The sequence below is a fragment of the Numida meleagris genome, chromosome 1, assembly GCF_002078875.1.
Source record: "Numida meleagris isolate 19003 breed g44 Domestic line chromosome 1, NumMel1.0, whole genome shotgun sequence".
Classification (NCBI taxonomy): Eukaryota; Metazoa; Chordata; class Aves; order Galliformes; family Numididae; genus Numida; species Numida meleagris.
In genome coordinates this window covers 60992820-61008942 of record NC_034409.1, presented here as the reverse complement: position 1 = coordinate 61008942, position 16123 = coordinate 60992820, and the positions used below count along the sequence as shown (strand labels likewise).

Genomic DNA, 16123 nt, shown 5'->3' with positions numbered 1-16123 from the left:
TCCCTGCATATGGAGGAAAGGCTGCACGGCTCAGATGGGATCTGTATGTTATGTCAACTCAGTCACAGATAGAGCCTCTCATTTTCAGGCTGTTTGAGTGAAAAAAAAATTAACAAGAACGATCAGAGAACCATTGTTTTAAGTGTCCTAGCCTCAGCATCTGAAGAGGGCGCCCAGAGGACACGTAGCCCTGGGAATCTGGATAGCTCTCAGGTAACCCTGAGAAAGCCAGAGCCTAGGAAGGGCTGAGTGACTGAACAGAGCTCGGCTTTCCCAAGGACTGGTGGGCACCGTGCTATGGCCTGGTCTAGTGCTGCTGGAGCACCCAGCACGGAGAGGACAGGAATTCAAACAATCCACGCAACGAGCCACCAGGTGGCCCCAGGACCTCACCTTCTGCCGGCAGCAGAGCGGCGAGGTGCAAGGGTCCCTCCTCGGGCAGGCTGGTGGCACCGGGTGCTCCTGCGGGGCGAGGGGACAGGTCCCCAGCACCACTCCCTGGGGCAAGGTGACGTGGAGGAGGAGAGCTTCATGCTGCCTGCTTGCCTTCTGGGGCCGTGGGGCACTTGGATAAGTGCGAGCAGTACGTGGTAAGGGTTTCTGCAGGAGAAGGTTAGAGAAGAAGGCTTAGAGAAGACCCTTTCCTCTGGTATAGTGCCAGCTCTTGCTTTCCACACATAAGCAGCATATAGTTGTCTATGGGAACTGATGCTGATTAGTAGCAATCTGGCTGTGCTCCAGCGGATTTCTTTCTCCCCCTTCTGAAAAGACGATGGTTGACCTCAGCTGGCCATCCCTTAGACCCAGACTCTGAAGTGGATCAGGGGATCCTCTGAGTTGTGAGGCTCTTCGATCCCACTTGCATGGTGGGTGATGGGCAGTTCACCAGCTGCAGGGCCAGAGAGGGACTTTCCCTGGCTCAAGATGATGGGGGCACTTTAGCTCCTGCTGTCTGTTGGTGTTTTCCAAGCTGCAGCCAGCTCTCTCCCACAGGGATCGTATTCCCTCCCAGCTGTGGCATGTGCTGTTACAGCCTCCTGGGGACCTACAGGTTGATGCTCACCTGTGAGCTGAGGGTAGGGAATAGTTCAGAAAAAGGAAAAGCTCCTTTGGGAAGAGACCTCCAGTGTGATGGGGGATGGAGACAGTCCACTTTCATACAGTGCTGGCTGGTAGAAATTATTTCCAGAGATGAATGAACGGAGTTTAATACAGAGGATAATCTTCAGTTGGCTTTAATGTGTGAATCATACCAGAAGCTCCAGAAACACATTCTCTTCCATGTCTTACTAATTTCAAACAAAATTATACTTTCATTTTCCATTAATATCTACAAGAGTTTTGGTCCACTGGGGAGGTTTATTAAAACTAATAGAAAATTGTCCACAGCTACCTCCAGAAAATGGCTGAGGTAGGAAGTCTGCTCAGCTGCACTTAGGCAAAATGGGAGCCTGTTGAAAGGCTTGTGACTTGCTCTGTTTCCAAATAGCCTTGTGTCCATTGAATTGGGCATGTGGTTTATTGATCTGGTTATGTATGAGCCAGGAAACCTCCAAAGCCCGTGTTCCTAAATGACCTAATTGCTGTAAAGCTTTGGATGAGCTTTGCAGGTCAGATAAGAAAAAAAAAAAAAAAAAAAAAAAAAAAAAAAAAAAAAAAAAAAAAAAAGTTTTTTGGATATTCTTACTTGCAATAGGACTTTGCGAAGAAGAATTGAAAGCTGTGATGCCTGGCTTGAAATATGAATTGAGTAGATTCTCATTATTCATTGAGCAGATTGATGGACTAAATCTGAAATGAGTATACCTGAAACTTCCAGATACGACATTTTTCCACAGCATTTTTAAAGACACCATGGTTAAATCACAGCAGCACCTACCACTTCTTTTATAGCATCCCAAATGCTGGTGAAATTTGGAATGTGGCGATCTGTGGTCTCTGATCACCAGCAAGCACTGCTGTTAGTCTCAAAAAGCCTGTTAGACCAAGGACATTGCCCTATCATCTCTAATCCTCCCCCCAGCCAGCTGCTGTTGCCAACACTGAGCTCCTGAGCAATCTCCCCTTGCCTTGTCTTCTCCTTTACCATGGGAGCTGTGGGATAAAGGGACATCTTGCCCTGAATGTGCTTCCAAAGGAGGAGACTCCTGACAGCCTCCTCTTCTCCAGAGCCCTTGGAAGGGGCTGTCAGTGATGTACAGCGCTGAGAAGGGCACAGTGAGGCCCTGCACCACAGCAGCACTGCAGCTGCTGGAGCCCACTATGGTACTGCAGGGCCTCGTTAGCACTCGTTACTTTGGTTATGTTCACTTGTGATTAGTTACGGTGGAATTGTTGTAGGAAGTCACAGGCTTGCTTAAGCAGAAGTTAACCATAAACATAAAACATAAATTATAAGAATGCCGAGGGGAATCTCCTCTAAAAATACAGCATTCAGCCGACAAGGCAAATTCCTGATCAAACAAGCAGCAGTGAAGACAGCGTTTCTTTGGTTTCATTAGCAAAGGTGCCAAAAGGTGGATGGGCATGGGCTGTGGTGGCTCCTCTGGCTGGAGCCGAGCAGGATGGGAGCCAGACTGCACCATGCTCTGGCCTCAAAGAGTGATAGAAGAAGGGAGGCGAGGAGCACTGCCAGCCAGCAGGGAGCAGGGTGGGGAGGAGACCCTTGCTGGGGTGCAGAATGTGCCCAAAGCCAGGGACAGCCACCACTGGGAGTGCAGCATGGACTGTAACTCCTGGTCTCCAGTGGTCCCTGGGGTCCGTGCCACTAGGGTGACAGAGGATGAGGATCAGGTTGTTGGGATCTGGGCTGTGACAGTGGTGAGTCCTCAAGTGGAGGCTGCCACAGCAGGATGAGGTTGCCCTGTGAAAACCGCAGTGAATTATTACCTGGGGAGAAGCTCTGAAAACTGAGTGTCTATAACTTCTGGTATTTTCTGATTTGAAGAATAGAAATAACAGCCTTTTTTTTTCCCTGATGGAGAGTGATTTTCACTCATTTCTAGATAAAATTTTCATTTAGGTTGGCTTTCTTCTTCTTTTGCCTGAATGTCACAGGTCTTTCCCATCTACGGTTTTGCAAAAGGCTGTGATGTTCTTGTGAAATACTTCAGTGTGGATAAATGAAGTTTTTAGGTCAGCTCTGCTTACCTAGGCTTATCTCAATCCCTCTCCATATCTGGATAACCTCTTCTGCCCCTCTTCCCCAGCTGCCCTGGGTGACACTGGTGCTCTGTGGCAGCGGCATGGCGGCATGATCCCCCATCAGCAGGGACTGTGGTGCTCATACTGTGGTCTCATGACCCAGCGGGCTGCAGTCAGCTCTCTGGTGACCAGACAAAGATTTAACACTGGTGTATTGTGGACACGTCCCAGTATAAACCCTGCATGCGGCTCTGGTTTGGTGGCATAGGTACATGAAAAGGTCAGTAGGAATTTGGCAGGCACGTTTATGGGCAAAGCGATAGATGAAACAGTAACAACGATTAAAAAAAAATTTATGGAGCTGAACTGTCTTGAGAAAAGTAGCAAAACTGGAATGCCTGCTGCTGGCATAGCTCACGAGCAGCCCTGGAAAAGCACATTGGCACTGAGACGGGTGGAGAGCAGGCAGGCGGCTAGGGCTGTGCTATGGGGTCTGTGGGCTCACTGCCGATGGCTGTGGCTGATCTTTGCAAATGTGGGGCCTTTGCCCTGCCCACCCACAGCTGCTTACTATTCTTGCTTTCCTGTCGGGGCCGCAGTTCAAGGTCTGGAGAGGCACATGCGGAAAGGGAGCTCCAGAGAGAGTTCTCCCTCCCCAACACACCTCCCTGTGCCACCCCACCACCCACCTGAGAGCAGGGTGACAATTTGGTGGGGGGAGCTGGTGGAAGGGGAGGGACTGGAGGAGGAGAGAGGGGAGCCTTTGCCTTAACTCTTGCTGCATCTCCCCGGCGTGCAGCGGATTCCCCATCCGGACGCTGGTGAGACGGGACCGGCTTGCCTGGCAGACCCCGCATGGGTGCAGGTGAGCTGGGCATCTGCTCGCCTGCAAGTCTAGCTGGGCGTGGGCCAGTGAATTTGGGAGGGAAAACAATTCCCAGCAAAGGGAGAGAGGGCTGGAGGGTGGGGAGCAATTATTGGTTTGGATCAGCACAGGGAAGAGCTTGTTCCTAATGGTTCCTGTAGGACAGAGCAGGCAGCACTGCACTGCCAGGAAGCAGTGGATGCCTGAAGGATGGGCAATTGGCACTGAAGGCTGCAGCAGAGAAGTCCTCATGCAGCAGAAAGGTGGAGAAAGTCATAAGAGGGGGCCAGAGAGGGATGGGAATGAAGAGTAGCGATAGCTGTGTAATGTGGGGAGGTAATGTGTAGGGGGGAAAGCTTCTAGGCAAGCAGGAGGCAGTGACTCCCACTGTGCTACCCTGCAGATCGCTGGCCCTGTGCTAGTGCATGGGCTCCGGGGTGCGGCTCTAAGATGTGCTCTCTGCTCCTCGTCCTTCCTGCTCAGGGTGTCCTCGGATCTGTTCCCAGTTAGGGGTGAAGAACCAGCCTGGGGGAGGGCAGGGAGAAGGCAAGGTCTGTGCATGTGCAGAAGCCCAGGGATCCGAGGGTGTGTTTGTGAGCAAACCCAAGCAGATCACGTGGGAGTTTCATAACACCTGATCCACATCTCCTTAAATCAACAACAGTGCTTTTAAAGCAATCACTGTGGTGAATGGGGGCTTTCATCCAATGCCATTGGAAATGCTATTGCCCTGGTTTTCTTCACTGAGATCTGGAGATACAGGGGTCTGAACCTTGGACCTGGCCTTCACAGCTCTGCAGGAGCTCAGCAGTACTGGATGCAGGGGTGCAGATGTGGTCCCTGTCGAGGGCTGCCCAGCAGGCCCTGTGCCTTACTTCTGCCTGCTGGTGCACCGGACAGGGCCCCGAGGCTTCCATGCACACACACGAGCTCCCCGAGCTTGAAGCTCTGTGAAAGAGCAGCCCTGCAGCCACTGTGTTCATTGCCTTGGACTCTGCCCTGTCCTTGTGGGGCTGCACGACAGGTCACTGTCCTGCCCCAGCAGAACCTCTCTTCTGCCCATGTGCCTCGGCTGGCTGTCAGGTGTCCAGCTAGGCCCAGACTCCAACCAGGCCCAGGCTGCTGAGGGGCTTGGGCCTTCGTGGTCTTCTGTGGCTTTGCCCTCTGCAGCAGGGACAATGAGCTGCGGACACCTAGGAGCCAGTGGGGAGAACAACAAAGCCTGCACTGCTCTCAGCACGGGTCGTGGTGCTCTGCTAGCAGAGGACAATGAGGAACAGCTTGGTCCCCCTGAACTGGGGCTCTGTGCTCCTGGCAGCTTGCATCATAGATGTATGTGTCATTAGCATCTTTGCAGACACTCCTCTCATTCTTGTTAGTGTCAGTAAGCAGCAAACTTGCTGAATGCAGGAGCATTGCCCTTATTTCATGTTGGAGAAAATGCAAGCAGGGTCTGATCCTCATGGCAGCCTCTGTGTCCCAAGAACTTTGCTGGACATTTTGCTTTGAGATACCCTGTAGCCCACACCACCCGCAAGTTAATTAAGAGGTGTAAAGAAGCCAACTAGCTTCCAACATCTTGAAAAGAAAGGCATTTTAATTTGGACTGGTGTCCAGCAACTGACCGCTTTTTTCTTGCTACACCTTTCCTTGCCCTTCTTGCAGCTGGAGTGAGCCATGCTCCAGAAGAGTTCAAGTTTGGAAACAGCAATCCCCATTCACGTTACTAGGAAAAACTACTGCTCACATTTCCCTGTCCATCTTGTGGCTATGCCCTACTCCAGCAGCAACATTGACCCAGCCAGGATTGCTCTTTCAGCTGTACCCTGGCTCTGTACCCTGGTTCTCTGTCCCTGCTCCCTCCTCTTGACATTGGCATGCAGTGCAGGATTCCAGCTGCCAGTTCATATCGTGCAGCCAGCAAATTTCCTGCATCATCCTGCTCTTCCTTGCATAACACAGCCCAGCCTCCCTTCTTTCTGATGCCTCCCTCAGATTGCAGTTTATGTGCTTGGCTGCTACTTCTTCCACAATAAGGCCAGGATGCATAAATGCAGTGCAGCTATCTGCAGCCATCACCTGCAACTCTGCCTCCTGCAGCTCAGACAAAACCTACCAATGTCCAAAGGTGCTTTTCACTGCACTTCCTCTGGTGAGCATTATCTTCTGCTTTTTGATATGGTATCAGTTGCTGATTCACTGTTTGCTCCTGACACTACCCTCTTCTCCTTTGCTTCAAGATAAAACAGCAGAAGAGGTCAAACAGAGGAGGTCAGCTTCCCAGAGGCAGGGCTCCTGAGTGGTGACACTGGGCTTGTGGGAAGGCAAGCTTCTCCCTCCTGTGCTAGAACCCCTGGTGGCTTCCTTCTCTTTTTTCTCTTGTTCCTCATCTCATATGAACAGTCCCCAGTCAGTCCCTTTTGCACTGGGGAGGCTGAGGTACCACTACAATTTGCTTTCAAAGGATGCTTTTATTCTCCTCTTTCTGATTCCTGCCTCTCCCTTTAATGACAACTTGCTCCCAAACACAACCAATAAATATTGCCTTTCTGCACAGTGCCTTTGGCATGTGGGACTGAACTGGCCCACAGCACTTCAGGTGTGTCCTTGGCCTTGCTTGCCTTGAATGGCCATACTTGAAGGATCCCGTGGTGGTAGCTGCAGGCCAACAAAACCCCAAAATCATGACCATGGAGAGACGCAGTTACCTCAGCCAGCTTCCGAGGAAGGGACTTGTTTGTGGCTGCCTGCATGCTGTCTGCTCTCTTTTCAGTGTTGGGCAGAATCCAGCAGGATTCTGATTTTTGCGGAATTTACGTCTTGAGGAGAAAAAACTTGGCTGCTGGTACACACCATACCCAGTTCCAAACCTGTCCTCTTCCCTCTTTCCTCTGTGGGAAGAGGACATATCATGTCTACAAGGCCTGGCCTGGAAAATCATGGAATCATTTCAATTGGAAGGGACTTTTAGAGATCATCTGGTCCAACCCCCCTGCAATGAACAGGGACACCCACAGCTAGATCAGGGTGCTCAAAGCCCCGTCCAGCCTGACCTTGAGTGTCTACGGGGATGGGGCATCCACCACCTCTGTGAATAACCTGTGCCAGGCACCTCGTTGATGCTCTGGGGGTTGAAAATACAGCAGGACACCTCTGAAAAGTGGCTGGTGAGATCAGAAGGAGGTGAGGTCAGAGGATGGAGGTGGTGGATGAGGGGCAGAACTGTGGGCTGCATGAGGGGCATCTCACCCATGGGAAGGAGTTCATGGCAAAAGAACAAAAGAGGTTGAGAATGACGGAGCCAGGGGATTTTTCTCCAAACTTTGGTGAAGGGAGAGCAGAAGAATGGCAGGCAGTGAGAAGCAAAGTCTTCCTTCTAAGCTTGTGTATTAGGGACAGAAGAATCTAAAGGAAGAAGAAAATGCATGTCAGGGAAGATGTAACACAGTGGGTGTCTGGGCTGCTGTGGGAGACTCATATTGTTCCTAGCTGGAAACAAGAAGCTATTTGAGACCCCATCTGGCCTGAGAATATACAGGGCAGGAGCACAGTGGGAGTAGAAGTTCCAGAAAAGAAGCAGGAGTTGTGTGAATAGGCTACCTCATAGAAACAGCAGGCAATGCAGAGGAGGGAAATATGATGCGTAATGCTGTATGTCACTTTGCTTGGGAAGGGAGAAATGGGAGCTTGAGGCACAAAGGGCCCAAACTTTGGGCACTAGTTTAATGTACCAGCTGTACCCATTTGAAAAGGTTTATTTCCACAGCTTGGGTAATTCCTCCTTTTTTGCAATAGGAAAATATACCAACAAGCGCAGCATGTCCCCTGCTGATCCATGCTTTCCTAGGACAGCATTCCAGATTCTACACTTCGTCTTGGCCTGTTCAGGGGCCAGAGGATGGGGTCAGAGCCCACGTCCTGCTCCAGACCTCCTGGTAGCAGTGCTGGGTCTCTGGGCTGGCATTCATCACTGCCTCCTGGGTTGGGCAGAGGAGGTGGCTAAGGTGAGCTTACCTGCCCTTCTGTGAGACAAGGCTAACATACAGCCAGGGAAAACACAAATATTAGTAGAAATAGGCTGCTTCTTGGATTTCCTTGCATTAAAAGAACAAAAGCAAAGAATTAGCTAAGTCCTCTCCTGTCAGATTCTCATGACATCCTCAATAAGCCCAGACTTAAGCATCATTGTACTTGATAATGTGCCCTGGACTGCAGCAAATTGGGACATGCCAAGGACTGTGACAGATCAAACATGTTTCATTAAGTACGTGTTATTTTTTCTCTCCCATTTGACAGTGCGAGGAGCTCTGCTACTCTCAGAGCCGAGGAGGCTGTGCTGCAGCATCTGAATGAACTGATGAGCCAGCTGGCAGCCCTGCAGCAGGCAGGCAGCAGAGAGAGGGTCCTTCAGAAGCCGGGAAAAGGCTGGTGGCAGAGCCTAGCCCTTCTCCTCCACATCCAGCCCAGCAGGGAAGCAAAGTGGAAGGGGCAAAGCTGGGGCTGAAAAGCTTTCAGGTTTGACAGGGAATCAGAATCTTTGCGCACTGTTTTTCAGCAGGCAGTCATGTAGCCAGGAAAATGGCCTCCAATGGCCCTTAACTGCCCTTCTCTGTGCTTCATACCCCACTGCTCTTGCTGCAGCTCATCTTACTAAAGGCAGTGTTAGAGCTTTGTATGTGATTCAGTCTCCTGCCTTCACAGTCCATGGAAAGGACTCTGCTGGGGTGCATGGAGCACAGCATTGCCAGCTGGTTGAGGGAAGTGACTGTCCCACTCCACACTGCACTAGTGGAGCCTCACCTTGAGCACTTGTGTGCAGTTTGAAGTGCCACAGTAGAAAAAGGGCATAAAACAATGAGAGTGTGTCCAAAGGAGGGCTATAAAGAGGGGGAAGGTTCTGGAGGGGCGGGTGTGTGAAGAGTGGCTGAAGCCCCTGGGTTTGCTCAGCCCAGAGCAGAGGAGCTGAGGGGAGGCCTCATGGCGGCTGCAGCACCTCACAGGGAGCGGAGGGGCAGCGCTGAGCTCTGCTCTCTGTGACAGCAACAGGGCCCGAGGCAACGACACGGAGCTGTGTCAGGGGAGGAGCAGCTGGGGGTTAGGGACAGGTTCTGCACCAGAGGGCGGTGGGCATGGAACAGGCTGCCCAGGGCAGTGGGAACGGCCCCAAGTGCCAGAGTTCAAGGGGCATTGGGACACTGCTCTCAGACACAGGGTCTGAGTTTTGGTGGTGCTGTGTGGAGCCAGGGGTTGGACTCAATGAACCTTGTGAGTCCCTTCCAACTCGAGAGATTCTATGATTCTATGAAATATGCTGCTGATGTCAAAGGGAAGAGTAGGGGCCCTGTGACACAAAGACAGATGGTGAAACAAAGACCTGGGCATTTACAGAGCAATTGGTGTTTTATGCTGTGATCTGGTTTCTTTTCTGTACTTGAATGACAGAGGCAAAAAACACGCCTTCTGCCAAAACCTGCTTGCTTTGCTACACACATTCACTAAAAATTGTCTTTTCATATGCAAGTGTCTCTCTCTGCCTGAGGACCTGATATATCCAGAGGGTTAGCATTTAGGAAATCATTTCATTTGCGTTAGGCAACTTGCAGAAGCAAATGAGACACAGTGATAACAATGCTGACTTGTATGAAGCAAGTGCAAGCATGGCCAATGTGATCCTGCTTCCCTCTCACCCTATTGAACACAACACCAAAAGAAATGCTGTGATGTTTGTATGCTGCTGGGCCAGCTTGTTGATAAGACAATACGTGTTGTTATTCCCAGTTGCCTGAGGCTTCCTGATTGTCTTTACTGCCCATGAGCTGACTAGCCCTAAGTGAGAAAACTGGAGAGAATGTACAAGGAGGGAGAGAATGGTATCCTGGTTCTACCTGAGATTGCAAAAGATTGTTAGATGGGTTTGGAGGTCCTGTAAGGTGGAGTCAAGCATGGTGAGGTATTGCTCATTCTACTGGCTGGGAGGGGTCCCTGGACTGAGTCACTTACAGAGCCATGCCTGGACTTCACCTGAGGGAGATCCAGCTACAGTGGTCCAGAGGAGATCGATGGACAGAGGAAGAGATGAACAGTGTGGGCAGCACAGATCCCTGTCTCTGCTGATCCTTGGTAATGGGGACGGCCCCTTAGGATTCACAGAGGAAAAGAATAGATGTGCTGTTTAAATACCTATCAAACCACCAGCAAACTAAGGTGAAGAGACAAAGCCCTGGTTTCTTTGCACTTACAGATAGTGGGAGTGGAAGTCTTTAACAGCGATGTTGCTGCTTTGGAGAGATTTATTTCCAGTGTAACTTCCTAATTCAAGCATGGGAACATCTATCCCTTGCTGACACCAGTCAGCCCTTCCAAGGCCAACTTCTGCTCAGCGAAGCCACAAGCCAGATGTAGCTACAGCCAGGACTTCCCTGGCACAGTTCATCATCTACCCTGTTCGTATTAGGTCTGTGCTTTCCATGTGCATCCTTATACCAGGTAACCTATTAGAGCATGCTTTTGAGGAGGATTATTTCAGATGGGTCAAAAAAGATTCCTGTCTTTACACTTAATCTTCTCTTTATAATCAAATGCTGGGAATCAATGTGAAAATGTCAACAAGGAGATTCAGTAAGGCCTGAGTGAATTTAGGCTAGATTTAGACTAACTGGCCAGTTAAAAGGACACTGTGTACAATAGAAAATTGTATTTTGCAACAAGAAACTGCTAACCTCACTTAATTAAGATGATACTACGCATAATTCAGAATTCAGTACAGATTGGAGGATGTCTTCCTTGCGCCACCTCGTAGGCCCAGGCATATTCAGTGTGCCTCCTCAAGCAGTGAGTGAATTTGCTCTGTGATTCCATAACTGTGCTTTCTCCTGCTAAATTTTTCAGTGCAAATTTTTCCTTCACTTTTTCATTCATGGTGATAGTAGGAATGGGTCTGTTGTTGTGACTGCTCCCCTCGCTACTTCTCCTGCCAGCAGCTCCCTACACATGCACTCTATTTCTCCTCTGTCCCACAGAGCCATGACAAGAGCCACAGTTAAGGAGGCAGAGCCCAATGGGGCAATTGCAACTCCTGAAGAGACAAAAAAGGAGGAAATGGAAGAGCGAGGCCAGTGGAGCAGCAAAGTGGAGTTTGTGCTGTCTGTGGCTGGAGAGATCATTGGTCTGGGTAATGTGTGGAGGTTCCCATACCTCTGCTACAAGAATGGTGGCGGTAAGTTCTCAGCAAGAGTTGCCCTTGGTCTGCCGGCACTACAGGATACACTCATGTGTCTGGGTCTATTTGTCCCCAGTGGGTGCTGTTTCTCAAAGCAGCTCTGCCAAGTTGTAATTACAAATGGATCTTTTAGGAGGAGAGCTCTCCCTCCTAGGAACTCTTCGAGGCTCTTGGGTGTACAGAGACACAGATGGTCTTCCAAAATGAGCTGTGAGGGGTTGGAAAGCCAGTGGCAACCTCCTTTTGCATCATTAATTTTCCCACCCTGTCCGTCACCCCCACCTCTCTCAGGCCCTTGTTACAGAGGAGGAAAGGCTTTGATGGTGCCAGTACCCTTGCCAAAGCCCGGTACATCCTTCCTGGGACCTGGGTGCCCTCTTCCTTCTCCAGGTAACTTGAACTCCCACCAGCTCCTCTCACTGGGCTGGCTACCCTGTGGTTATGAGGAAAACAGTGTTTTATTATGCCAGCACAACTCAGTTGTCTCCAGAAGTGTTGGAGGGCACCAGCTGAAGCACCTTGGCTTGTTGTATAGGCAAATATAAGACAGAAGGGCCATCTTTAAGAACATGCGTGAGAAGGGTTTTCTCAGAGGATGGAAGGAAGAAGGACAAAGCTACCGCTTCCCAGGAGCAGTTCTCCCAGTGGTCAACACACTGCTTGGGAAATTTGTCCTCGGGAAGAATCTGTTCCCTTCCCTTTCGTTTCTTGTGTGGCTGCCCCTGTCACAATAACAATGCAATAAAATCATTAAGTGGTTAAAAAATAAACTTTCTCTTAACAATAAAATGTATCTGGGGAGGAAGCAGAGAATAACTGACTGTCACTAGCTTTTGTTAGCGTGTTCCCCTTGTCTTAAATGTTTTTTCCCTGCAGACCATGTCTGAAAGGCCATTTTTCCCCTGCGTGCTGTGAGCTGTCACCAACGGAGTACTGCTTCAGCTGTTATTCATCCCAAAATTACCAAATTCCAATCCCCTGTGCTGTTTCTGGAGTTCTTCCAAATCAAGCTGGAGTCAATACAATGTCACCTCTGAGCCAGAAGGGGGTTGGATAAGAAGATGATTTAAGAAAATAGGAAGAGTCTTTACTTGAACCTGGGATAGTTTTTTAGCAGATCCTTTAGTTTCCTTCTTTGAGGTTTTGATGGCAGGCACTGAAGATGACAAAACTAAGTCAGAAAAGCACAGGATAGCGAACACTGGTGCTACACCTTATTGAACAGCCTGTTCTGCAGTGATGCTTTGAGAGAAAGGTCATGTATTTTGCATGGAAAGTTCTTTCCTGGGCTTAGATGATACCTTTACTTAGCGTATGTCTATGGTATCCAGTTCTGTAGTCCTTGGAATTTATATGCTGATTAGTGTGGAAAGGCTACTTTTTCATTTTAAAGGTCCTTTGTTTGTTTGTTTGTTTGTTTGTTTTAAATTGAACTATTTTGGAATATCTGATGCTATGATTCAGAGGCCAGTAAGGCTAGGCTTGGAAAAGATTACGACAAGGGAGTCCGTTTCTCCCAACTCACACACTGCTGTTGCAGAAAATATGCTACAACTGTAGAGGGTACATTTCTCTCTCCAATGCGCCAGGGAACCAAATGGCCAACAAACTAGTACAGGACAACACACTGTCTTTCCCATGACACTAAAATATATCCTTACCATTGGAAAAGTCCTTGACATTGTTGCAAAAAAAGGTATTTGCCTTTTATAATGGTGTTCCGCTGCTCCCAGCTCGAGAATGTTGTCCTGTTACCTTTCTCTACCTTCGAACGCAGTGAAACAGTTATAAAGTTGTAAATTGTGTTTACCAATTGTGTTAACTTTTTGTAAAGCAACTGAGTGTAAATTTGTGTGTGGTTTCACTTCAAATTTGATTTAATTTCTCAGCATCCTGAAGTTGCTATAGAATCGTTAAGGAAAGGAGGTCTTTTTCTGGGGCCTGCCTTAGTGCTGAGCCTCCTTTAGTGGAGAAGCAAAGCAGGGAGTGTCAGCTAGTAACAGCCTGGGAAGGTTAAGGGAGACAAGACAGGAAAGGTGTAAGAAAGCCCTCACTGCTCAGAATAAAATGGGTTAGCCTTTGAGACATAATGCCAAAGGAGAGGCCTGGCCTGCTGGAAGGCTCCTGCATGCGCAGGATAAGAAAGTTGTCCTGCAGATTTGTCTTGTAGCTGCCTCTGGTTTAGCATAAGCAGTTCCCACTCCCTGCTCTGCAAACCTGCGTGGAGGCTGTGAACTGGGCTCCCTGCCTCCAGCCTCAGGTCCCCTGTAGCTACAGCACAGCTGTGTTTAGGGGAAATCTGGATCAGCTTGTTATTGTAACATTGCCGGCTTAAAAACAAGAGGAAATGTTCCTAATTGCTAATTATCCTTCGTGAGAAGGAATTTCAGCACAAGTGGCTGTGCTGGCAGGGGAGAATTGGGGCCTGGGTACAAAGCCTGGTCCTGCTGAGTACAGGGCCCTCATCTCTGCAGCCCACACCGCAGTTGCCCCCCAGGCACTGGCAGTGGGAGATGCTTGTGACCAAAGTTTGCTGTGTGATGGAAGGACCCTGACAGGGAAGGCATCTGCCCTGACCTGCTTTGCTTTTACTGTCTGTCTTTGGAGGGGACTGAAAGTGTGAAAACCTTACACTCTTTATTTTAATGAAAAACCGACAAGAGAAGTTAAACTTTTTCATTTTGAAAATACTAGAAAGATACTCTCTTGCCATCCCTGTACTTCCATTCTTTCAGTGCAAACTACTTGTCAAATTTGATGTGAAATTTGTCTCAAGCGAATTTATACCCCAACAAATTTATTATTTCTCAAGAAATGCCACAGCCTCCAGGTTTGTATCCTCCAAGCAAGTTTTCTGTGACTCCCAGGACAGGCAGAACAAACGTGGTTATGTGAAGCAAGGGCTCCTTGTGCTTTGCCTGACTCCTGCTGAAAGTGAGCATGAAGCTGGGGAATGACAACAATTTCTCCAGTGTGGTCTTTTCCCTTTGCCCAGCTCTACCTTACCTCTAGGCTGTGGCCAAGACCAAACACAGCAGTGTTGCAGCATCACGAGGCAGATCAGACTTGTATTTTTCCAAGAACTGGTGGAGTAAGAGTACTTTCTCTTTTACAGAGGCCACATAGTTAATTCAGTGAAATATTTCTGTTTACATCTAGAGGATTCCAGCTGTGGCCCAAGGTACCTGTAAGGGGTGTGTGAGGTAAGGTTTTAAAGAGGTTCCTGAGGCAGTATCTCACCCCTCTTTGCAGGAGCATTCCTCATCCCCTACCTCATCTTCCTCTTCACCTGTGGGATCCCACTGTTCCTCCTGGAGACGGCGCTGGGGCAGTACACCAGCCAAGGAGGGGTCACTGCCTGGAGGAAGATCTGTCCCATCTTTGAAGGTGAGGCAATTTACAGGAATTGCTGGCAGCACTTTCTAAAAATTAGTGACTCAGAACCTCTTTTGGAAGCATTATTCTGCTTCTCTCTTTCTCTGTATCTCTCTTTCTCCGTATCTCTCTTTTTCTGTATCTTTCTCTCTTCCTTTCTCTCTTCCTTTCTGTCCATCTTTCCTTCTTTCCTTTCTTTTTTTCCTTCCTTGTTTTCCACTCCCTCTCCCTTCCTCACTCTTGCAGCCTTGTTTTCTCTCTTGATACCTGCTGTCTGTGCAGGTGATTCCTGTAGGTGACTAAGAGTGAGTGGTGCTGGCTAGGGGCTGCAGTGCTTCAGCTTTGAGGAGCCCAGAGCCTGGGAAAGAAGATGTATTGACAGACAAACGCCTCTATGGAAGCTGGGACAAATGCTGAAGAGAGGATGAGGCTGATGTCCTGCATACTGGAGTTGTCATGCTGTAGCCACCACTCTGACAGCCTGGATCTGGGCTAAGGCTAAGGCACAGGTGAAAGAACCAGGACTCCTGAGCTAATTTTCTCCTGGAGGAAGGTTGCTAAATGGCTTTAAGATGTTAATGAATTTAACTTTCACAATTCCCCTGCCCAGAGGAGAGTCTATTACACCCCTTTTGTGGACAGAGAATTATAGAACCGTAATGGTTGGAAAGGACTACTAAGATTGTCTAGTCCAACTGTCAGCCTAACACCACCATACCACTAAATGCGTCCCTCAGTGCCACATCCACATAGTTCTTGAACACCTCCAGAGACGGTGACCCCACTGCCTCCCTGGGCAGCCTGTGCCGCTGCATCACCACTCCTTCTGAGAAGAAATTTTTCCTAATATCCAATTTGAACCTCCCCTGGGTCACTGAGACCATTCCCTCTGGTTTTGTCGCTGTCACCTGGGAAAAGAGGCCGACCCCCACCTCACAATGACCTTCTTTCAGGTTGCTGTAGAGAGTGATGAGGTCTCCCCTGAGCCTCCTCTTCTCAGACTGAACAATCCCAGCTCCCTCAGCCACTCCCCATAAGACTTGTGCTCCAGACCCTTCACAGCTTTGTTGCCCTTCTCTGCACATGTTCCAGAGCCTCAGTGTCCTTCTTGCAATGAGGGGCGCAAAACTGAACACAGTACTCAGGGTACGGCCTCACCAGTGCCAAGTAAAGAGAAGTCTGTGTTTGGGCAGATTAAATACTAGCACATGGCCTGGAGGCAGGCAGCAGTGGTATCTCTAAGGGCACAGACAGCCAGTTTTAAGCAGATGAATTCGGGCTTTCTGACTTTTCTGGTGTCTCAGTGAGTGATGAGTCCAAGGACAGGGTTCATCTCCTATATCTGTACTTCTGTCCCATCACCATATTTTATGCTTGGTTTACATAGGCAGTGAGAACCCTTTTTGCCCAAGTCTTTCCATAAGAAATAAACTCACCTGCATTTCTTTTCTTTCAAGGCAACTACAAAACTATACGACTAGTTTTCCTGAAGGAGAGGCAGTGTAATATAATGGCACATT

General features: G+C 49.1%; 1 protein-coding gene across 4 annotated transcripts in view; it reads left to right on the top strand.

Annotated features, from left to right (window-relative positions):
- SLC6A12 (solute carrier family 6 member 12) overlaps positions 3586-16123 on the top strand; it is a 37973-nt gene continuing 25435 nt past the window's right edge. Inside the window, exons 1-4 of one of the 4 annotated variants that reach the window (XM_021389434.1) lie at positions 3586-4009; positions 8306-8524; positions 11029-11225; positions 14481-14615. In XM_021389434.1, coding sequence (XP_021245109.1) covers positions 11033-11225; positions 14481-14615 — 328 coding nt within the window. In that variant the 5' untranslated portion in view covers positions 3586-4009; positions 8306-8524; positions 11029-11032. Of the gene's footprint in view, positions 4010-8305; positions 8525-9207; positions 11226-14480; positions 14616-16123 lie in introns of those variants that run through there. The other 3 variants (XM_021389442.1, XM_021389448.1, XM_021389430.1) reach the window with 3 other exon arrangements.